This window comes from Salvelinus namaycush, chromosome 24, assembly GCF_016432855.1.
Source record: "Salvelinus namaycush isolate Seneca chromosome 24, SaNama_1.0, whole genome shotgun sequence".
Classification (NCBI taxonomy): Eukaryota; Metazoa; Chordata; class Actinopteri; order Salmoniformes; family Salmonidae; genus Salvelinus; species Salvelinus namaycush.
Window position 1 is genome coordinate 37407162 of NC_052330.1, and position 23687 is coordinate 37430848.

At 46.3% G+C, this 23687-nt stretch overlaps 1 protein-coding gene across 2 annotated transcripts in view; it reads right to left on the bottom strand.

Moving 5' to 3' along the window:
* The window catches only part of pinx1 (PIN2 (TERF1) interacting telomerase inhibitor 1), a 71769-nt gene extending 48835 nt beyond the window's left edge, over window positions 1-22934 (bottom strand). The window contains exons 1-5 of one of the 2 annotated variants that reach the window (XM_038962542.1): window positions 22893-22934; window positions 21931-22040; window positions 20908-21000; window positions 20524-20605; window positions 14202-14300 (exon numbers count right to left, since the gene is read on the bottom strand). In XM_038962542.1, the coding sequence (XP_038818470.1) occupies window positions 14202-14300; window positions 20524-20605; window positions 20908-21000; window positions 21931-22040; window positions 22893-22911 (403 nt within the window). In that variant the 5' untranslated portion in view covers window positions 22912-22934. The remainder of the gene's footprint in view (window positions 1-14201; window positions 14301-20523; window positions 20606-20907; window positions 21001-21930; window positions 22041-22892) is intronic. The other variant, XM_038962543.1, reaches the window with a different exon arrangement.
* Window positions 22935-23687: the final 753 nt, after the last annotated feature.

Here is a 23687-nt window from a genome sequence, read left to right on the forward strand (position 1 = left end):
CGTTGAACGGAGAGACGGACTGGTCGGGGGGTTGAACGGAGAGACGGACTGGTCGGGGGGTTGAACGGAGAGACGGACTGGTCGGGGGGTTGAACGGAGAGACGGACTGGTCGGGGGGTTGAACGGAGAGACGGACTGGTCGGGGGGGTTGAACGGAGAGACGGACTGGTCGGGGGCGTTGAACGGAGAGACGGACTGGTCGGGGGGTTGAACGGAGAGACGGACTGGTCGGGGCGTTGAACGGAGAGACGGACTGGTCGGGGCGTTGAACGGAGAGACGGACTGGTCGGGACGTTGAACGGAGAGACGGACTGGTCGGGACGTTGAACGGAGAGACGGACTGGTCGGGGGGTTGAACGGAGAGACGGACTGGTCGGGGCGTTGAACGGAGAGACGGACTGGTCGGGGGGTTGAACGGAGAGACGGACTGGTCGGGGGGTTGAACGGAGAGACGGACTGGTCGGGGCGTTGAACGGAGAGACGGACTGGTCGGGGCGTTGAACGGAGAGACGGACTGGTCAGGGGCGTTGAACGGAGAGACGGACTGGTCGGGGGGGTTGAACGGAGAGACGGACTGGTCGGGGGGGTTGAACGGAGAGACGGACTGGTCGGGGGCGTTGAACGGAGAGACGGACTGGTCGGGGGCGTTGAACGGAGAGACGGACTGGTCGGGGGCGTTGAACGGAGAGACGGACTGGTTGGGGCGTTGAACGGAGAGACGGACTGGTCGGGGCGTTGAACGGAGAGACGGACTGGTCGGGGGCGTTGAACGGAGAGACGGACTGGTCGGGGGCGTTGAACGGAGAGACGGACTGGTCGGGGGGTTGAACGGAGAGACGGACTGGTCGGGGGGTTGAACGGAGAGACGGACTGGTCGGGGGGTTGAACGGAGAGACGGACTGGTCGGGGGGTTGAACGGAGAGACGGACTGGTCGGGGCGTTTTTCTCAAAGCTGGGCCGTTGAGGAACTAAACCAAACACTGTTTTTTACGTTCATTTACGCAATACTGACCAAAATACCATTTCGAATCCCAACGTACCTTCTACGCTGGGATGCACATCTATCACTCCAGTGTTAATTTGCTAAATTGTAATTACTTCTCTACTATGGCCTATTTATTGCCTTAACTCCTTACTCCATTTGCCCACACTCTGTATATAGATTTTTCTATCGTGTAATTGACTGTACGTTTGTTTACGTGTAACTGTGTTGTTTTTGTCGCACTGCTTTGCTTTATCTTGGCCAGGTCGCAGTTGTAAATGAGAACTTGTTCTCGACTGGCCTACCTGGTTAAATAAAGGAGAAATAAAAATAAAATCCTAAAACAGTCCGTTATAAATTGATTTCTGGGTCAGTTGGGCATCATTTGAAAGCTCGTTCCATTGCCAACATGACTAGCTAAGTTATAAAATACGATAGTGTTAGGTTTTCACAATACAATTCCGGGAAACATCACAATTGTGGTGCGCATAGAAAGGCCGCAATCAAATGTATTTATAAAGCCCTTTTTACATCAGCTGATATCTCAAAGTGCTGTACAGAAACCCAGCCTAAAACCCCAAACAGCAAGGAATGCAGGTGTAGAAGCACGGTGGCTAGGAAAAACTCCCTAGAAAGGCCGGAACCTAGGAAGGAACCTAGAGAGGAACCAGGCTATGAGGGACGGCCAGTCCTCCTCTGACATTCAGGCGTGTGTGTTGCTGCCACATTTTCTTCACAGGAGACAAACAGGCTCATTCTGCTCAGAATAACCCGGGGTATGATGCCACGTCATCGTGTTTTATGATATGGAAATGTGAAGTGCACATTTGAACGGGTGTTTGGCTTGCTTGTATGACATCACCGCAGTATTTATTACAATCCTTAAAGTCTAAATCTTTTAGAATACACTTAGTCCTATTAAATTAATAGCATTTTCCTCATTTAGTCAACACATTTTTTTTTGGGGGGGGGGGGGGGGGGGCAAAAGTTTCCCATTAAAGTGGGAGGAACGGGTTCACCGTCTTGTCACACGGTGCTCAAGTTCATAAAAGCGGTCAGTCAAAACCTCTACAGAGCTGTGAAGAGGAGACCCTGACCTCTGACCTCGTGTATAGCATGTTACTGTACAGCCTCTGACCTCGTGTATAGCATGTTACTGTACAGCCACTGAGCTCTGACCTCGTGTATAGCATGTTACTGTACAGCCACTGAGCTCTGACCTCGTGTATAGCATGTTACTGTACAGCCACTGAGCTCTGACCTCGTGTATAGCATGTTACTGTACAGCCACTGAGCTCTGACCTCGTGTATAGCATGTTACTGTACAGCCACTGAGCTCTGACCTCGTGTATAGCATGTTACTGTACAGCCACTGAGCTCTGACCTCGTGTATAGCATGTTACTGTACAGCCACTGAGCTCTGACCTCGTGTATAGCATGTTACTGTACAGCCACTGAGCTCTGACCTCGTGTATAGCATGTTACTGTACAGCCACTGAGTTCCAATTTAGGTGTTTACCAAATCTTCCATTTTCAACACGTATACGGGTGCAAGAGTCAAAAGTTGAGTGTTGATCCTCACACCTCTAAATGGTAATTAAAGACATGTGTGTCTGTGGTATCGATTAACTCCGAGGGTCTTGGTCACACCGGTGTGGGACTGAGTTGTTGGACAAGGTGACACTCTAGTGTCTTTGTAAAGTAGGCCTTTGCCGCCTCTCTCTCTCTCTCTCTCTACTTCTAGAGCTGGGTAAATTTCCAGGGACCTCATGGTACGATATTATCACCATACTTAGGTGCAGATACATGCATTGTGATTCTATATGTATTGTGATTCTCATGATTCTATATGCATTGTGATTCTCGTGATTCTATATGCATTGCGATTCTCGTGATTCGATATGTATTGTGATTCTATATGCATTGTGATTCTATATGCATTGTGATTCTCGTGATTCTATATGCATTGTGATTCTCGTGATTCTATATGTATTGTGATTCTCGTGATTCTATATGCATTGTGATTCTACATGCATTGTGATTCTCGTGATTCTATATGTCTTGTGATTCTCATGATTCTATATGTATTGTGATTCTCATGATTCTATATGTATTGTGATTCTCGTGATTCTATATGTATTGTGATTCTATATGTATTGTGATTCTCGTGATTCTATATGTATTGTGATTCTCGTGATTCTATATGTATTGTGATTCTCGTGATTCTATATGTATTGTGATTCTCGTGATTCTACATTCATTGTGATTCTCGTGATTCTACATGTATTGTGATTCTCGTGATTCTATATGTATTGTGATTCTATATGTATTGTGATTCTCGTGATTCTATATGTATTGTGATTCTCGTGATTCTATATGTATTGCGATTCTCGTGATTCTATATGCATTGTGATTCTCGTGATTCTATATGCATTGTGATTCTCGTGATTCTACATGTATTGTGATTCTCGTGATTCTACATGTATTGTGATTCTCGTGATTCTACATGTATTGTGATTCTCGTGATTCTATATGTATTGTGATTCTCGTGATTCTATATGTATTGTGATTCTCGTGATTCTATATGTATTGTGATTCTCGTGATTCTATATGTATTGTGATTCTCGTGATTCTATATGTATTGTGATTCTATATGCATTGCGATTCTCGTGATTCTACATGCATTGTGATTCTCGTGATTCTATATGTATTGTGATTCTATATGCATTGTGATTCTCATGATTCTATGTGTATTGTGATTCGTTACTGCGATTTTAAATGTGATTTCCCTAACATATTGTTAACTATAGGTCTGCGGCAGGGAGACGAGAGAGCATGCGAACAAGTATTGATCATTCATGGAAATAAAAGACCTGAAAACATGTTGTCTCACTATTTAAAAAGATGGAGAACAATCTATAGGATGAAAAATAGCAGAGTTTTGGAGCGGTTACATCCGACTTGCGCTAGCTAACGCTGCCTACAGTAGCAAAACTTATCTTGCTGGTCTATTGTTGATGCCCTGCCCTGGCTGAGCTGGGCTGGATTGCTCTCCTTCACTGTTCAACCCAGTGTTCAAGACTGATGGCCTTCGTTTCATTTGTGGAGAAAGGTACCAGTGTGTCTCTGCTACCAACCTAGCCTCTACCCCTCTTCCAGGCACAGTGTATCTGAGCCGACGGGGAGATTCTTTATGACTACATGCCCTGGCTTCAAAAAGCTGTCTCTCTGGTCTGTTGTTATTGATGTCTTGTCTTTGTTCAGGATTGATGGCCTTCGTTTGTGGAGAAAGGCAGTGGCCACTCCTCTCCTCTGCCCAGACCCGGCTCTCTGCTGCACAGGCTATTTTAGACACAACCCCAGCTCCAAGCCCAGTGTGTCCAACCCCACAGCATAAACCAGTAACCCACTTTTATAATTTGTCCAACCATTTATCAGCTGTCAGGCTGTGGAGGCGGCTGATGTAGAGTCTAACTGCAGTACTTAATCTATCCATCCTGCTGCTGTGTGGCCTCGCCTCACCTGGCCTCGCCTGGCTGCCTAGTTGACTTAGACACACAGTGTTGTAGTGGATGCTGTATACCCACTTTCCCCCCCCAGTGGGCATTGCGTATCCTCCTTAATCCCCACTGATGCGTATGGAAGTAGTGTGTCCAATATTTTCTTTTTAATAAATAATGCTCTACGAAATGGTCCAAACTTCATGTCTCTATCGTAATCCGTTCAGAAGTTATTGGAGTTTAAACCCTTGTAGGATGGCCTGAATTAGGGTGACTAAACCAATGGAGGCCAGAATTAGGGTGACTAAACCAATGGAGGCCAGAATTAGGGTGACTAAACCAATGGAGGCCAGAATTAGGGTGACTAAACCAATGGAGGTCAGAATTAGGGTGACTAAACCAATGGAGGTCAGAATTAGGGTGACTAAACCAATGGAGGTCAGAATTAGGGTGACTAAACCAAATGGAAGCCAGAATTAGGGTGACTAAACCAATGGAGGCCAGAATTAGGGTGACTAAACCAATGGAAGCCAGAATTAGGGTGACTAAACCAATGGAAGCCAGAATTAGGGTGACTAAACCAATGGAAGCCAGAATTAGGGTGACTAAACCAATGGAAGCCAGAATTAGGGTGACTAAACCAATGGAAGCCAGAATTAGGGTGACTAAACCAATGGAAGCCAGAATTAGGGTGACTAAACCAATGGAAGCCAGAATTAGGGTGACTAAACCAATGGAAGCCAGAATTAGGGTGACTAAACCAATGGAGGTCAGAATTAGGGTGACTAAACCAATGGAGGTCAGAATTAGGGTGACTAAACCAATGGAGGCCAGAATTAGGGTGACTAAACCAATGGAGGCCAGAATTAGGGTGACTAAACCAATGGAGGCCAGAATTAGGGTGACTAAACCAATGGAGGCCAGAATTAGGGTGACTAAAACCAATGGAGGCCAGAATTAGGGTGACTAAAACCAATGGAGGCCAGAATTAGGGTGACTAAAACCAATGGAGGCCAGAATTAGGGTGACTAAACCAATGGAGGCCAGAATTAGGGTGACTAAACCAATGGAGGCCAGAATTAGGGTGACTAAACCAATGGAGGCCAGAATTAGGGTGACTAAACCAATGGAGGCCAGAATTAGGGTGACTAAACCAATGGAAGCCAGAATTAGGGTGACTAAACCAATGGAAGCCAGAATTAGGGTGACTAAACCAATGGAAGCCAGAATTAGGGTGACTAAACCAATGGAAGCCAGAATTAGGGTGACTAAACCAATGGAAGCCAGAATTAGGGTGACTAAACCAATGGAAGCCAGAATTAGGGTGACTAAACCAATGGAAGCCAGAATTAGGGTGACTAAACCAATGGAAGCCAGAATTAGGGTGACTAAACCAATGGAAGCCAGAATTAGGGTGACTAAACCAATGGAAGCCAGAATTAGGGTGACTAAACCAATGGAAGCCAGAATTAGGGTGACTAAACCAATGGAAGTCAGAATTAGGGTGACTAAACCAATGGAAGTCAGAATTAGGGTGACTAAACCAATGGAAGCCAGAATTAGGGTGACTAAACCAATGGAGGTCAGAATTAGGGTGACTAAACCAATGGAGGCCAGAATTAGGGTGACTAAACCAATGGAGGCCAGAATTAGGGTGACTAAAACCAATGGAGGCCAGAATTAGGGTGACTAAACCAATGGAGGCCAAAGGAATTTTAATTTTTTTAAGTTGAGTTAAAAAAAAAAATAGGAAGCCAATTAGTTTTCAGCACTTTTATTTCCATGACTGTCAACTCATTTTCTCATGGCTCTCGTCCCTCTGCAGCAGACAAATGGTAAGCAATATGTTTGGGACGTCGAATCGTAATACACATCGTATCGCCACCTAAGTATCGTAAGGTCCCAGAACATTTCCCAGCCCTACTGGATTCTGTGGAAGAATTAAAGTCAGTCCTAATTAAAAACCCTCTCCAGCAGCAGACTGTCTTCATGTTAAATGTGACAACAACATCCTAAATGGTACCCTATTCCCTAATGTAGGGTGTAAGATGCCATTTGGGAGGTAGCCTAGCGGCACAGCCAGAAGAGGGCTGGCCACCCCTCATAGCCTGGTTCCTCTCTAGGTTTCTTCCTAGGTTCTGGTCTTTCTAGGGAGTTTTTCCTAGCCACCGTGCTTCTACACCTGCATTGCTTGCTGTTTGGGGTTTTAGGCTGGGTTTCTGTACAGCACTTTGAGATATTAGCTGATGTAAGAAGGGCTATATAAATACATTTGATTTGGTTAGAGTGTTGGACTAGTAACCGCAAGGTTGCTAGATTCGAATCCCTGACAAGGCAAAAATCTGTCGTTCCGCCCCTGAACAAGGCAGTTAACCCACTGTTCCTAGGCCGTCATTGTAAATAAGAATTTGTTCTTAACTGACTTGCCTCGTTAAATAAAAAGGCTTCTCATGTCATCCGGCCATTAATTTGTTAGTTGTCAGATTAGTCCATCTGTCTGGGGGTAAACCCATGGTGATTGGCTGAGTGGTTTAAAGCCATGGTGATAGGCTAATCTGTTTTTTGGCAGGAGTCACTCTGATTGGCACTCAGCTGTTCCCATATCGACAGTGACCTTGGCACCCACTAGGTATTCCATAACACTTCCTTGGCAACCTGCAGTACCTGCCTAACGATAGATCCTGCCATGATGTTGGAACATTTAGAAAGGGAGTGGAAATATAGAAAACGCTAAACCTTTTTCTTTATCTAAACTAAGGGGCTACATCCCAAATAGCACCCGTTGCCCTATACAGTGAACTACTTTTGACCAGGGCAGGGCTCATAGGCCCAAAAGCAGTGTACTACGTAGGAAATAGGGTTGTGATTTTAGTCTAGGTCACACACTTACGTGTCTTTTTGTTGAGCAAAACTTCTTGTGGAAGGTACTAAGCGGTGCACAGACCCCCTTGCTCCACTTCGTGGAGATAAGTTGACTTTCCTTGTGGGTCTATTTGGCAGGGGGACTGTGAAGCCAGATGTATAGCCTATTGTCTGTTTGAGTCTTTTATTACAGAACGTGAAACAACGTGTTTACTGCTTTTCATTAAATCATGCATAGCTGTTCTTTATATGACCTATTCAGAATATTATCTATTATATCTATATATATATAAATATTAACTATAGCTATATATATATATATATATAAATATTATCTATAGCTATATATTATCTATATATATATATATATATCATTTGATCAGTTATGAAAATGAAACATTTAATGCGGTGGGAAAAACATGTATCTGGTAAAAGGTGTTTCAGTTAAAACCGACTGTCAAATTATTAGAAAAATGGAACCATTGTGATTTATATAGAGACACAAAGTAACAACAGCCTCTGATTAAAGGGTTACTACTGGGCCCTCGGTCATCATTATTCACAGAATTCCCAATTCAATCAAGTCACAATTATCAGCTTTGGTATTGACATCAGCGAGCAGGCTTTCCCAGAGAGGAGACACACGGGTAGGACTACCAACAGAAAACATCTGTAAAAAACACAAATTATGAAATTTGGACCACGGAAATCCAATGTTTATATAAAATGTCTGCCGTTTCCTCCTCTACGTTTTAACAGTCTGAGTAAATGTAATATAGGACAGCATTACAGAATCCACGTGTCCTATGTCGTTTCATTTAGTCTTGTTACAATACGGAAAATGTAGGCCATTACAAAAGAACAGAATACCACATTTTAAGTTGACTGTGTCGGCTATTCTATTAAAGATCTATCCGAGGTTCAGCTTTAAGTCAAAGGGCATGTTTTAAAACTATTTTTTAATACTCTCCTAATGTCTTGATAATTATGAATGAGAATATAATCCATTTGGTTTATACATTTTAAAAAAAATAAAAAAAATCAGTATCTGTCCATTTCTCCCATTGGTTCTTATTTTCAATCCAAAAAGAAAATGCAGAGATTCACAAGACCATAACATTGGAATGATGCAACGTGCTGCCTCACCCTAGATGGCGAGGACACAAGTGAAGCCATTGGAAAAAAATGAATTACAAAGAAATAAAGATGTTTAGCTTCTGAACATGCTATAGGCCTATATTTTTAGAGCGGCGGGAAGCCTGTCGGTTAGAGGAGGCGGGAAGCCTGGCGGTTAGAGGAGGCGGGTAGCCTGGCGGTTAGAGGAGGCGGGTAGCCTGGCGGTTAGGGAGGCGGGTAGCCTGGCGGTTAGAGGAGGCGGGTAGCCTGGCGGTTAGAGGAGGCGGGTAGCCTGGCGGTTAGAGGAGCCGGGTAGCCTGGCGGTTAGAGGAGCCGGGTAGCCTGGCGGTTAGAGGAGCCGGGTAGCCTGGCGGTTAGAGGAGGCGGGTAGCCTGGCGGTTAGAGGAGGCGGGTAGCCTGGCGGTTAGAGGAGGCGGGTAGCCTGGCGGTTAGAGGAGGCGGGTAGCCTGGCGGTTAGAGGAGGCGGGTAGCCTGGCGGTTAGAGGAGGCGGGTAGCCTGGCGGTTAGAGGAGGCGGGTAGCCTGGCGGTTAGAGGAGGCGGGTAGCCTGGCGGTTAGAGGAGGCGGGTAGCCTGGCGGTTAGAGCGGCGGGTAGCCTGGCGGTTAGAGGAGGCGGGTAGCCTGGCGGTTAGAGGAGGCGGGTAGCCTGGCGGTTAGAGCGGCAGGTAGCCTGGCGGTTAGAGCGGCAGGTAGCCTGGCGGTTAGAGCGGCGGGTAGCCTGGCGGTTAGAGGAGGCGGGTAGCCTGGCGGTTAGAGCGGCAGGTAGCCTGGCGGTTAGAGGAGGCGGGTAGCCTGGCGGTTAGAGGAGGCGGGTAGCCTGGCGGTTAGAGGAGGCGGGTAGCCTGGCGGTTAGAGGAGGCGGGTAGCCTGGCGGTTAGAGGAGGCGGGTAGCCTGGCGGTTAGAGGAGGCGGGTAGCCTGGCGGTTAGAGCGGCAGGTAGCCTGGCGGTTAGAGCGGCAGGTAGCCTGGCGGTTAGAGCGGCAGGTAGCCTGGCGGTTAGAGCGGCAGGTAGCCTGGCGGTTAGAGCGGCAGGTAGCCTGGCGGTTAGAGGAGGCGGGTAGCCTGGCGGTTAGAGGAGGCGGGTAGCCTGGCGGTTAGAGGAGGCGGGTAGCCTGGCGGTTAGAGCGGCGGGTAGCCTGGCGGTTAGAGGAGGCGGGTAGCCTGGCGGTTAGAGCGGCGGGTAGCCTGGCGGTTAGAGCGGCGGGTAGCCTGGCGGTTAGAGCGGCGGGTAGCCTGGCGGTTAGAGCGGCAGGTAGCCTGGCGGTTAGAGGAGGCGAGTAGCCTGGCGGTTAGAGCGGCGGGTAGCCTGGCGGTTAGAGCGGCGGGTAGCCTGGCGGTTAGAGGAGGCGAGTAGCCTGGCGGTTAGAGCGGCGGGTAGCCTGGCGGTTAGAGGAGGCGAGTAGCCTGGCGGTTAGAGGAGGCGAGTAGCCTGGCGGTTAGAGCGGCGAGTAGCCTGGCGGTTAGAGGAGGCGGGTAGCCTGGCGGTTAGAGGAGGCGGGTAGCCTGGCGGTTAGAGGAGGCGGGTAGCCTGGCGGTTAGAGCGGCGGGTAGCCTGGCGGTTAGAGCGGCAGGAACTGCCGGATCTGAATAAATAGGTAGGATGGATGGCTTCGATAGTCCAGCAACCGTATTGCGAAGTCTTTCATATGCTAATCATACAGATATTCTGCTTAAAAATTGATGATGCACTGCTACCCTCGGCTTTTATTATTCTTAGAGGAACAAACTAGTTATCGACGGTGCCGGTAGTTAGCGACGGTGCCGGTAGTTAGCGACGGTGCCGGTAGTTAGCGACGGTGCCGGTAGTTATCAAAGTCCCAGACTTTATTGTGTGTTATCCTCGATGATTTTATTCATGTGCATGTATGGCTTTTAAGTTGTATGTGTGTTTTTGTTTTTTAAATGGTCGAATTAATAAAACTAAAAACTAAACGGTGCTGGTCCCAGACTTGTGACAACGTCGTCTTAACCTGTATATTAGCGACCTAGCTCTAACCCTGGCAATTTGACTGGTAAAACTGATGGGTAAACTCACAATGGCTGCCTGGTATTGTGATGCAACAATTATCAGGGTCATTTGGAATGTTCATTCAAATGATGCGGCTCATTCAACGGAATGTATTTTATGTAGTGTCAGTTAAGCTGACTGAGCAAATCACAGCACAGATTGAAGGGTACACTTCCTGCTTTTACTTCCTGGCATGGGTCTAGGTCGAAAGTATACAGGTTTAGACAACGTTGTCACAAATCTGGGACCAGCGTGGTTGCGAACTAGCTTAGCTGGTCCGCAGACACACTCACAGGAGTGTTTAGTGTGTGTGTCTTGAGAGCAGGCCTGATGGAGGCTTTGAAAGCCAGGACAGGAGGGGAAAAGGTTTAAAGCAATAAATAACCAGTGTTATCAGGAGCCTGCTGGAGGAAGAGGATACAGCTGTAGGAACATAAATGGAATGGGGCCGTGAGACGACCAACTGGGGGGAGGAGGGGAGGTAGCTTTAGGAACATGACTGGACTGGGGCCTGAGACAGCTGTCTGGGGGGGGGGGGGGGGGGGGGGTAGCTTTAGGAGCATGACTGGACTGGGACCTGAGACAGCTGTCTAGGGGGGGGGGGGGGGGGGGTAGCTTTAGGAGCATGACTGGACTGGGGCCTGAGACAGCTGTCTGGGGGGGGGGGGGGGGGGGGGTAGCTTTAGGAGCATGACTGGACTGGGGCCTGAGACAGCTGTCTGGGGGGGTAGCTTTAGGAACATGACTGGACTGGGGCCTGAGATGGTTGGGGGGAGGCACGAGAGACGCATGAAGAGGCTGTGGGGGAAGCTAGTTGCTCCTGAAGGCTTTGAGCCTGGAAAACCGCTGGGAACCCAGAGGCGTGGTAGTAGCAGGTCCAGCAGACGTTTATTTATCTTAGCTGTTTGGTCTTTTTATCCCGACGCAAACGTGCCTCTGCTCTTTCACTACTTCAATAAAAATGTCCCTCTCAGCCCCCCCCCCAGCCCCCTCCAGCCCCCCCCCAAGCCCCCTCCAGCCCCCTCTCAGCCCCCCCCCAGCCCCCCCCAGCCCCCTCTCAGCCCCCCCCAGCCCTCCCTCTCAGCCCCCCCCAGCCCCCTCTCAGCCCCCCCCAGCCCTCCCTCTCAACCTCCTTGGCAGGGGCTCAAAACAGTGTTCTGATGTTATCAATGTTTTAGTCTGATAAATAAATAAAAATTGTTTTTATAAAGTCGGACTGTTAAGAAATGCGAGTTGTCATTCTTCTGAAAACCTGCCTTCATCTTCTGGACATCTGATCAGTTTAAGTTATCTATTCGTATTTTGGCTATCGGATAGGATTAAATGCAAAGGAATGAAAAGAATAGAACCGGAACCCCTCCCCCCATTCAAGTCAATGATTTGTCCATTCTATTTCTACGTATTTAGTCCAACACGAACGATAAAGTCCAGATATATAACTGGGCCTGGACACGTTTGGAAAATTGTATTAATGTCAGAATAATATGTAGGGATGTAACGTTACGCTTCGGTCCCCTGTTCAAATGTTTGAGACATGAGTATATCGGTCTGCGGGACACTAAACCGATCCAAAATTTAACATGCATCCACCAATGCCTTTCTTTCTACTGGAAAATACCTCTCATCTTTTGTGACCACTGTGTCCTCTCCTTCAGTGTTGAACTAAAAGCATGTAGCCTAATTATGTTGCCAGTCATTGATCTACAAGTCATTCTGAATGCCGAACAAACCCCTGGCAATATCAGTAGCCTCGTCTAACTGCACACGTGCGTAACTTCATGCACTGACCAATGAGAGGTAGACCTATTCCTGATCTGGCCCAACCGCATGTCACCTTCAGCATTCAAATGTTTGTAAAATGGCTTGAACAATATTAGGCTTTATTAGTTGAATGACAACCAATGTCATTTGCTAGGTTGTTATTTTTTTAAATCAAATGCGCAAGTAGCCAAAGCTACAACTTATCTGGCTACAGGTAGGCTACATGCTGATTGGGGCTCACGCTACATTTTATTTACATTGTTCAGGGTCACCATCAGCAATAGCTGTGGTAGTTTCGCTTGAAACAAATCAGTGCGTTCGGAATGTACTCACACCCCTTGATTTTTCCGTATTTTGTTACTTTATTCTAAAATGGATTAAATCATTTCCGCCCCTCATCAATCTACATACAATGCCCCATAATGACATCACAATGCCCCATAATGACATCACAATACCCCATAATGACTCAAGCGAAAAACAGGTTTAGACATTTTTGCGTATTTATAATAAAACAGAAATACCTTATTTACATAAATATTCAGACCCTTTAATATGTGACTCGAAATGTAGCTCAGGTGCATCATGTTTCCATTGATCATCCTTGAGATGTTTCTACCACTTGATTGGAGTCCACCTGTGGTCAATTCTATTGATTGGACATGATTTGGAAAGGCACACACCTGTCTATATAAGATCCCACAGTTGACAGTGCATGTCAGAGCAAAAACCAAGACATGAGGTCGAAGGAATTGTCCGTAGAACTCAGAGACAGGATTGTGTCGAGGCACAGATCTGAGGAAGGGTACCAAAAACATTTCTGACCTAAAAATAGCTGCGCAGCAACACTCCCCATCCAACCTGACAGAGCTTGAGAGGATCTGCAGAGAAGAATGGGAGAAACTCCCCAAATAGAGGTGTGCTATGTTTTTTTGCCCATACATTTTTTATAGTAAAGCTATTTATATTTATAGCTATTTGCTATGTTTTTTTGCCCATACATTTTTTATAGTAAAAAATTAATAAATAACTACAGTGGTTTTCAATCACCTATTAAAGCTTAATATTGTGCAAGCCATTTTACAAACATGGTGAACCTGAACAATGTAAATAAAATGTAGCGTGAGCCCCAATCAGCATGTAGCCTACCTGTAGCCAGATGCATGTAGCCTACCTGTAGCCAGATAAGTTGTAGCTTTGGCTACTTGCGCATTTGATTTAAAAAAATAACAACCTAGCAAATGACATTGGTTGTCATTCAACTAATAAAGCCTAATATTGTTCAAGCCATTTTACAAACATTTGAATGCTGAAGGTGACATGCGGTTGGGCCAGATCAGAAATAGGTCTACCTCTCATTGGTCAGTGCATGAAGTTACGCACGTGTGCAGTTAGACGAGGCTACTGATATTGCCAGGGGTTTGTTCGGCATTCAGAATGACTTGTAGATCAATGACTGGCAGGACAACTCCATGTTTAGTTCAACACTGAAGAACAGGACACAGTTGTCACAAAATACAATTCAATAAAAAGGTATTTTCAGAAGGCAAGAAGAATGTAATTTTAGCAAAAAATATTAGAGGGCGATTCATTTCGTATCGTTTGAATCGATTTCCTCCTCTCCCTCCATCCTCACCTGATTGAGTGCCAGTAAGCAGTGACATCCAAACCCCCAAGTATAACCTTCAGCCTCCTGGACCACAGGCAATTTGACTGTCACGTGACAGGGTCTGACATTGCACCCTATTCCCTGTATAGTGCACTACGTTTGCCCAGGGCCCTATGGCACCCTATCCCCTATATAGTGCACTACGTTTGCCCAGGGCCCTACGGGGAAGGGAAACACCGGCGGTCAAAACGCTCCTCTATTAATGTTATCACTAGGATGTCTTTTCAGATGCAGCCATGTCCGTCTCAAAGTTCCCTGGTTAAATAAAACAGCTAATAAAAACCTTTGGTGAACTTCATGTAGTGGACCCTCTTCCTGGATGTCTTTGACTTCTCCTCCAGGCTGAAGGACTTCTCCTGCTGTTTCTCTTCTGATGGGGCTTCTAAAACAAAACCACCACAATCAAAAACCTTTTAGATGTTAGGTCTCCTACATTCTTTTTTCTTTCATTTGAACCTTTATTTAACTAGGCAAGTGATTTTTTTTATTTTTTATTCTTATTTACAATGACAGCCTAGGAACAGTGGGTTAACTGCCTTGTTCAGGGGAACAGTGGGTTAACTGCCTTGTTCAGGGGAACAGTGGGTTAACTGCCTTGTTCAGGGGAACAGTGGGTTAACTGCCTTGTTCAGGGGAACAGTGGGTTAACTGCCTTGTTCAGGGGAACAGTGGGTTAACTGCCTTGTTCAGGGGAACAGGGGGTTAACTGCCTTGTTCAGGGGAACAGGGGGTTAACTGCCTTGTTCAGGGGAACAGGGGGTTAACTGCCTTGTTCAGGGGAACAGGGGGTTAACTGCCTTGTTCAGGGGAACAGGGGGTTAACTGCCTTGTTCAGGGGAACAGGGGGTTAACTGCCTTGTTCAGGGGAACAGTGGGTTAACTGCCTTGTTCAGGGGAACAGTGGGTTAACTGCCTTGTTCAGGGGAACAGTGGGTTAACTGCCTTGTTCAGAGGAACAGTGGGTTAACTGCCTTGTTCAGGGGAACAGTGGGTTAACTGCCTTGTTCAGGGGAACAGTGGGTTAACTGCCTTGTTCAGGGGAACAGTGGGTTAACTGCCTTGTTCAGGGGAACAGTGGGTTAACTGCCTTGTTCAGGGGAACAGGGGGTTAACTGCCTTGTTCAGGGGAACAGTGGGTTAACTGCCTTGTTCAGGGGAACAGTGGGTTAACTGCCTTGTTCAGGGGAACAGTGGGGTTAACTGCCTTGTTCAGGGGAACAGTGGGTTAACTGCCTTGTTCAGGGGAACAGTGGGTTAACTGCCTTGTTCAGGGGAACAGTGGGTTAACTGCCTTGTTCAGGGGAACAGTGGGTTAACTGCCTTGTTCAGAGGAACAGTGGGTTAACTGCCTTGTTCAGGGGAACAGTGGGTTAACTGCCTTGTTCAGGGGAACAGTGGGTTAACTGCCTTGTTCAGGGGAACAGTGGGTTAACTGCCTTGTTCAGGGGAACAGTGGGTTAACTGCCTTGTTCAGGGGAACAGGGGGTTAACTGCCTTGTTCAGGGGAACAGGGGGTTAACTGCCTTGTTCAGGGGAACAGGGGGTTAACTGCCTTGTTCAGGGGAACAGGGGGTTAACTGCCTTGTTCAGGGGAACAGGGGGTTAACTGCCTTGTTCAGGGGAACAGGGGGTTAACTGCCTTGTTCAGGGGAACAGTGGGTTAACTGCCTTGTTCAGGGGAACAGTGGGTTAACTGTCTTGCTCAGGGGAACAGTGGGTTAACTGTCTTGCTCAGGGGAACAGTGGGTTAACTGCCTTGTTCAGGGGAACAGTGGGTTAACTGCCTTGTTCAGGGGAACAGTGGGTTAACTGCCTTGTTCAGGGGAACAGTGGGTTAACTGCCTTGTTCAGGGGAACAGTGGGTTAACTGCCTTGTTCAGGGGAACAGGGGGTTAACTGTCTTGTTCAGGGGAACAGGGGGTTAACTGCCTTGTTCAGGGGAACAGTGGGTTAACTGCCTTGTTCAGGGGAACAGTGGGTTAACTGCCTTGTTCAGGGGAACAGTGGGTTAACTGTCTTGTTCAGGGGAACAGGGGGTTAACTGCCTTGTTCAGAGGAACAGTGGGTTAACTGCCTTGTTCAGGGGAACAGTGGGTTAACTGCCTTGTTCAGGGGAACAGTGGGTTAACTGCCTTGTTCAGGGGAACAGTGGGTTAACTGCCTTGTTCAGGGGAACAGTGGGTTAACTGCCTTGTTCAGGGGAACAGTGGGTTAACTGTCTTGCTCAGGGGAACAGTGGGTTAACTGCCTTGTTCAGGGGAACAGTGGGTTAACTGCCTTGTTCAGGGGAACAGGGGGTTAACTGCCTTGTTCAGGGGAACAGGGGGTTAACTGCCTTGTTCAGGGGAACAGGGGGTTAACTGCCTTGTTCAGGGGAACAGTGGGTTAACTGCCTTGTTCAGGGGAACAGTGGGTTAACTGCCTTGTTCAGGGGAACAGTGGGTTAACTGCCTTGTTCATGGGAACAGTGGGTTAACTGCCTTGTTCAGGGGAACAGTGGGTTAACTGCCTTGTTCAGGGGAACAGTGGGTTAACTGCCTTGTTCAGGGGAACAGTGGGTTAACTGCCTTGTTCAGGGGAACAGTGGGTTAACTGCCTTGTTCAGGGGAACAGTGGGTTAACTACCTTGTTCAGGGGCAGAAGGACAGATGTTTACCTTGTCAGCTTCGCGATTCGATCTCGCAACCTTTCGGTTACAAGTCCAACGCTCTAACCACTAGGCTACCTGACTGCTACCTGACTTTGAGCAGTTCTGACTGACATTTTGGTGTACAAAGTGCTCTGTGAACATCGTAGAGTCCCGTTCCTCATAACGCCAGAAAGACCCATCTGTCTGCTCTGAAACTCACAGCTGCGCTTGCAAACACGCATATGAAAACAGGAGAGTAGTTTCATCTTATTGTTCTCAGTCAGATTTAGAGCTATCAACAAGAAGAAAAAAATAATAATAATAATTGTATGGGATTGGAACAAAAACAACTTCTCTTGGTCACATACGTACGAAAACACTTTGTGCTTAAAGCTGAAGTGGTAATGAGTTTGCAGACATTTAAATGGTGTTTTTGTGCCGCTCAGCGGACATATAGAATTTTCTTCTATGTTGCCAGTATATGAAAAAGTGCCAATATTGTACTGTCACTAACTATATATATTTTTTAAAGCGTTTGTCATTTCAAGCCCTATTGCCACTTTGGTTGAGTAGGGGAGGGGGGAAAAAAAAGTGATTTTTTTTTTCTTCATAATATTTATAGTTGAAGCTTGTGTCCTCACAAGTGACGACACCTCAGCAATTTACAACTCTTCTTACCAGAAAGTTCCAGACCTTAATAAAACTACGCAACATTACCAGTTGTTTATGGCCGTCTCATGAAAAATAAATAAGTTTGTTTATGTCTATTTAGGCAGAAATCTACATTTTGCCCCACCATTCTAGCTCGTCTAACCAACCATAACTACACTAGCTTCTGTACATGGCTTTAGATACACGTGTCTGCTAAATATGGCTTACTTTATCTATTTTATGTTATGAATGTGTCAACACGTGCCAAGGAATCTACAATCTCACTCTTTCCATCCATCTCCAATTCACCAGTTAAAAGTGGATTGAAAACCAATTGTCTAACAGTGACATTTAACCTCAACTACCTTTCCTGTAAATGGTACAATAGCACCCCCTAGTGGGCTACTACTTCCCAGTGAATGATACTGGGGGCTACATGTGGGCTACATCTTTCCTGTAAATGTTACAATAGCACTCCCTAGTGTACAGTAGCACCCCTTATGTACATAATCATGGAACATTGGTCACTTTTCCAGCAGTATATCCCACAGTTGGCTTGCCTCTGAAGCTAAGCAGGGTTGGTCCTGGTCGGTCCCTGGATGGGAGACCAGATGCTGCTGGAAGTGGTGTTGGAGGGCCAGTAGGAGACACTATTTCCACTGGTCTAAAATATAAATATCCCAATGCTCCAGGGCAGTGATTGGGGACCTAGGATGGCCTTGTGTCAGGATGGCCCTGTGTAGGGTGCCATGTTTTCGGATGAGACGTTAAACGGGTGTCCTGACTCTCGGTGGTCACTAAAGATCCCATGGAGAGTGTCCTGACTCTCGGTGGTCACTAAAGATCCCATGGAGAGTGTCCTGACTCTCGGTGGTCACTAAAGATCCCATGGAGAGTGTCCTGACTCTCGGTGGTCACTAAAGATCCCATGGAGAGTGTCCTGACTCTCGGTGGTCACTAAAGATCCCATGGAGAGTGTCCTGACTCTCGGTGGTCACTAAAGATCCCATGGAGAGTGTCCTGACTCTCGGTGGTCACTAAAGATCCCATGGAGAGTGTCCTGACTCTCGGTGGTCACTAAAGATCCCATGGAGAGTGTCCTGACTCTCGGTGGTCACTAAAGATCCCATGGAGAGTGTCCTGACTCTCGGTGGTCACTAAAGATCCCATGGAGAGTGTCCTGACTCTCGGTGGTCACTAAAGATCCCATGGAGAGTGTCCTGACTCTCGGTGGTCACTAAAGATCCCATGGAGAGTGTCCTGACTCTCGGTGGTCACTAAAGATCCCATGGAGAGTGTCCTGACTCTCGGTGGTCACTAAAGATCCCATGGAGAGTGTCCTGACTCTCGGTGGTCACTAAAGATCCCATGGAGAGTGTCCTGACTCTCGGTGGTCACTAAAGATCCCATGGAGAGTGTCCTGACTCTCGGTGGTCACTAAAGATCCCATGGAGAGTGTCCTGACTCTCGGTGGTCACTAAAGATCCCATGGAGAGTGTCCTGACTCTCGGTGGTCACTAAAGATCCCATGGAGAGTGTCCTGACTCTCGGTGGTCACTAAAGATCCCATGGAGAGTGTCCTGACTCTCGGTGGTCACTAAAGATCCCATGGAGAGTGTCCTGACTCTCGGTGGTCACTAAAGATCCCATGGAGAGTGTCCTGACTCTCGGTGGTCACTAAAGATCCCATGGAGAGTGTCCTGACTCTCGGTGGTCACTAAAGATCCCATGGAGAGTGTCCTGACTCTCGGTGGTCACTAAAGATCCCATGGAGAGTGTCCTGACTCTCGGTGGTCACTAAAGATCCCATGGAGAGTGTCCTGACTCTCGGTGGTCACTAAAGATCCCATGGAGAGTGTCCTGACTCTCGGTGGTCACTAAAGATCCCATGGAGAGTGTCCTGACTCTCGGTGGTCACTAAAGATCCCATGGAGAGTGTCCTGACTCTCGGTGGTCACTAAAGATCCCATGGAGAGTGTCCTGACTCTCGGTGGTCACTAAAGATCCCATGGAGAGTGTCCTGACTCTCGGTGGTCACTAAAGATCCCATGGAGAGTGTCCTGACTCTCGGTGGTCACTAAAGATCCCATGGAGAGTGTCCTGACTCTCGGTGGTCACTAAAGATCCCATGGAGAGTGTCCTGACTCTCGGTGGTCACTAAAGATCCCATGGAGAGTGTCCTGACTCTCGGTGGTCACTAAAGATCCCATGGAGAGTGTCCTGACTCTCGGTGGTCACTAAAGATCCCATGGAGAGTGTCCTGACTCTCGGTGGTCACTAAAGATCCCATGGAGAGTGTCCTGACTCTCGGTGGTCACTAAAGATCCCATGGAGAGTGTCCTGACTCTCGGTGGTCACTAAAGATCCCATGGAGAGTGTCCTGGCTAAATTCCCCATCTGGACCTCATACCATTTTTTTATGTAATTGTTTATTTTACCTTTATTTAACTATTTATTTATTTATTATTTAACTAGGCAAGTTAAGAACACATTCTTATTTACAACGATGGCCTAGGGAACAGCGGGTTAACTGCCTTGTTCAGGGGCAGAACGACAGATTTTTTACCTTGTCAGCTCAAGGATTCGATCTAGCAATTTTTCGGTTACTAGTCCAACGCCCTAACCACTAGGCTACCTGCCACACCATCATGGCCACCTAATCATCCCCAGCTTCCAATTGGCTCATTCATCCCCCCCTCCCCTGTAACTACTCCCCCCCTTTTTTTTTAACTAGGCAAGTCAGTTAACAAATTCTTCTTTACAACGACGGCCTACCCCGGCCAAACCCGGACGACGCTGGGGCAATTGTGCGCCGCCCTATGTGATACAGCCTGGATTTGAACCAGGGCCTGTAGTGATGCCTCTAGCACTGAGATGCAGTGCCTTAGACCGCAGCGCCACTCGGGAGCCCTTTCATATGTATATACTGTATATATCTAGTCAAGGCCATCCTATTCAACTATCGCTGTACATACACTATTCTATCCTACAGATATACTACATTTTCTATCTACATACTATCCATAATGTCTATACATTCCAACACATACACACACTCTCTCTGGACTCTGACATTGCTAGTCCTAATATTTATATATTTCTTAATTGTTGTGAATTGTTAGATATTACTGCACTGTTGGCGCTAGGAACACAAGCATTTTGCTACACCTGCAATCGCATCTGCTAAATGTGGGCCACTACCTTCCCCTGAATGGTACAACAGCACCACCTAGTGGGTCAGTCATGCATATATGACCAGTGAGTTTTTGAACAGAGTACTGCACGTGGTATATTATTCTGTCCTTCTGTCTGTCTGGGTCTTTACCATTGGCAGTGTTTTGACCATGGCAGTTGTTGAGGTCCGCCAGGAGCTGGTTAAAGTCATCCTGATGGGCGATCCAGTTGTCCTGGAAACAGAACAAATTAGATCAAAACTAGGACATAACTTGGGAGGACAAGTTCCTTGATAAAACACTGTACATCACTGCAGTCTCGAGTATTCTGGGTCGTATCAACTAGAAACCAAAAGAAGAAGAAAAAAACTGACTGAAACGGGAAAGGACTACCTAAACTTGATAATGATCATTTTCATTTGCCGTTGAAAAACGTTTTGCTACAATGTGCACTAATTACAAAACCCTGAACTTCACCAATTAGAAACACTTGTTGACAGTGTGCCTTAATGAACACAACCCAGTTGTCCACTCACCTCGTGGCTGGCAGTGGTTCCTAGCCCCAGCTGGTTGTTCTTCACTTTGACTTTGATGTGTTCCGTGGAGCCCTGCTCAGTTCTCCCCAGGCCCTAGTGGAGACAGATGAACACGTCATTGACGCCAAAACAGTTAGATACAGGCTCTTTAATTTGTATCGCCTCGATTTCACGAGGGTCCACTGATAAACTAACAGTATACTAGTGACGGTATTTATTTTATTTTATTTTTATTTCACCTTTATTTAACCAGGTAGGCTAGTTGAGAACAAGTTCTCATTTGCAACTGCGACCTGGCCAAGATAAAGCATAGCAGTGTGAACAGACAACAACACAGAGTTACACATGGGATAAACAATAAACAAGTCAATAACATAGTAGGAAAGAAAAAAAGAGAGAAAAAAAGAGAATCTATATACAATGTGTGCAAAAGGCATGAGGAGGTAGGCAATAAAGAAGGCCATAGGAGCGAATAATTACAATTTAGCAGATTAACACTGGGGTGATAAATCATCAGATGATCATGTGCAAATAGAGATACTGGTGTGCAAAAGAGCAGAAAAGTAAATAAATAAAAACAGTATGGGGATGAGGTAGGTAAATTGGGTTGGCTATATACCGATGGACTATGTACAGCTGCAGCGATCGGTTAGCTGCTCAGATAGCAGATGTTTAAAGTTGTTGAGGGAGATAAGTCTCCAACTTCAGAGATTTTTGTAATTCGTTCCAGTCGCAGGCAGCAGAGAACTGGAGAACGGTATGCCACTGTAGCTCTATCTCAAGACAATTACTCTTCCTGGGCTTCCTCCTTGCATCCTCTCTCCTCACCTCCATTTCAACTGTATTGGAGGAGAAGGTGCAAGGTCCCTCCCTCTCCAATGTGTTTGGAAAAGGAGGCGAGGAGAGAGGATGCAAGGAGGAAGCCCAGGAAGACGAATTGTCTTGAGATAGAGCTGCAGTGGCATACCGTCACTAGTACACTGTTAGTTTATCAGTGGTTTGCTAAGACAAACCCCACAGTACCTTTCCCTTGGACCAGCCCATTCGCTCCAGCATCTTCTGGCCGAACTTGGACTCATCTTTACTCCACGCGCTGTTCCGCGGGTCAATAGACCATTTCTGTTTTCTCCGGGCTAAAACAACAAAACCATATTAGAATAAAATACAACACCTACTTTATTGGTTCCTTTGCACGGACATTTTAGGCTGTCACCGTACCAAACCTGACAACCCCCGGCACATGCTGGAAGCAGTTAGGGGTAAAGTGCCTTGGTTATTAAGGACACAACGGCGGTAGGTAGCATATAGGATACTGAATCTGTCTAGCTTGTAGATCTGGTCCATGGGTTTGCATCGGATTTGCCCACTAACGTTATCATCCGACGCATTCGCATGGACCCGGGGTAGTTTAACGTTAGCGGTAAACCCGAAACAAACTGCTTTTTGACCACTTGAACTTGAGAAATTGCCAACAAAGACAAGTTAGTCAACACTCAAGTAAGATATTGACTTCGGCGAGTAACGATAGTATATTAAAACCAGTCACTAAACAAAATCGGACAAAACGCAACATCCTCGACCAGAACTAGTTAGCTGGGTAACGTTAACTGTCTGTCAGAAGGTCTCAAGATTATAGAACTAATCACATTGGCAATGATCAGAAATGAGATAAGACACCTTAAATATACCAACACATTTGGCCCTAAAAAAACTACGTTATTTATTAAGTTAGATAGGTTACACTCAACTTGTTTAGCTAGTTGAGGTTTACTAGTACCTAGTTACCGGTAAATGTGATTGTGGTTAGCATTATGCTAGCTAGCTCGACAGACTTTCGAACCGCACATGTACTGAGGCACTTTTAAAGACATAACTTGCACTAAATCGATGTTGACTTCTTCAGTCAACATGACACGCCAAGTATTTTTGTTTCTCTAATGTATGAAACACAACATTTTGGCTAAAACATTCGAAGTAGCACTTACGTTCTGCAAGCATGGACATGATGGGGTCTTTAAACACGTTGACGGAAGTCCGCAAGGGTGCTCTAAAAGTGCCTGTATAAAATGTTCCTTACTTTTCATCTCTGTCGAGAACTAAATGTACACACTGTTGATTCATAATACTTCGAATGTCATTTAGCTATCTACATAGCTACAATCGATTATTTTTCTCTCTTCTAATAACATATTTATATTATTTTGTCTTACCTGAGTGAAGTGTAAATGGTGTTTTACAACACGAGGTGGCGACAAGACGCCGTTATACAAATACCTTTACCTATCAAATTGCAGTGCAATCTGGACTCCTTGGGACGTCCATACCCTCAACGTTAACCATAACCTTAACTATTTTAAATGTAAACTTCAATGGGGGTAGGGACATCCCAAAGATTCCGAATAGCAAGGACCTGGATCAAAACAGAGGGGAAGAGGTAAAGTTTTACTCGGCCCAGATTTTCATCTGACCTTTTTATGCAAGCGAAGTAGTACATGTTGGATAAAAAATATAATGGAAAAAATGTGCCATTGTGCCTGCGATGGAGATAGATAGGACTCATCATGGCTATAACCTGTTTTAGCATGGACGTTGACATTGAGGCTTCCACAATTTTAAAGTAGTCAACTGGGTGGGAATTCCTATGAGTTGGGAGCAATCGACCAATGAAGAAGAAGAAAATGGACTACTTTGACATGGAATGGTGCTGCCCATGCTGTCACAGAAACGACAATGGCACGGATGCAAAGATGAGTCCTCTATCTATCTCTATGGCCTGTTGT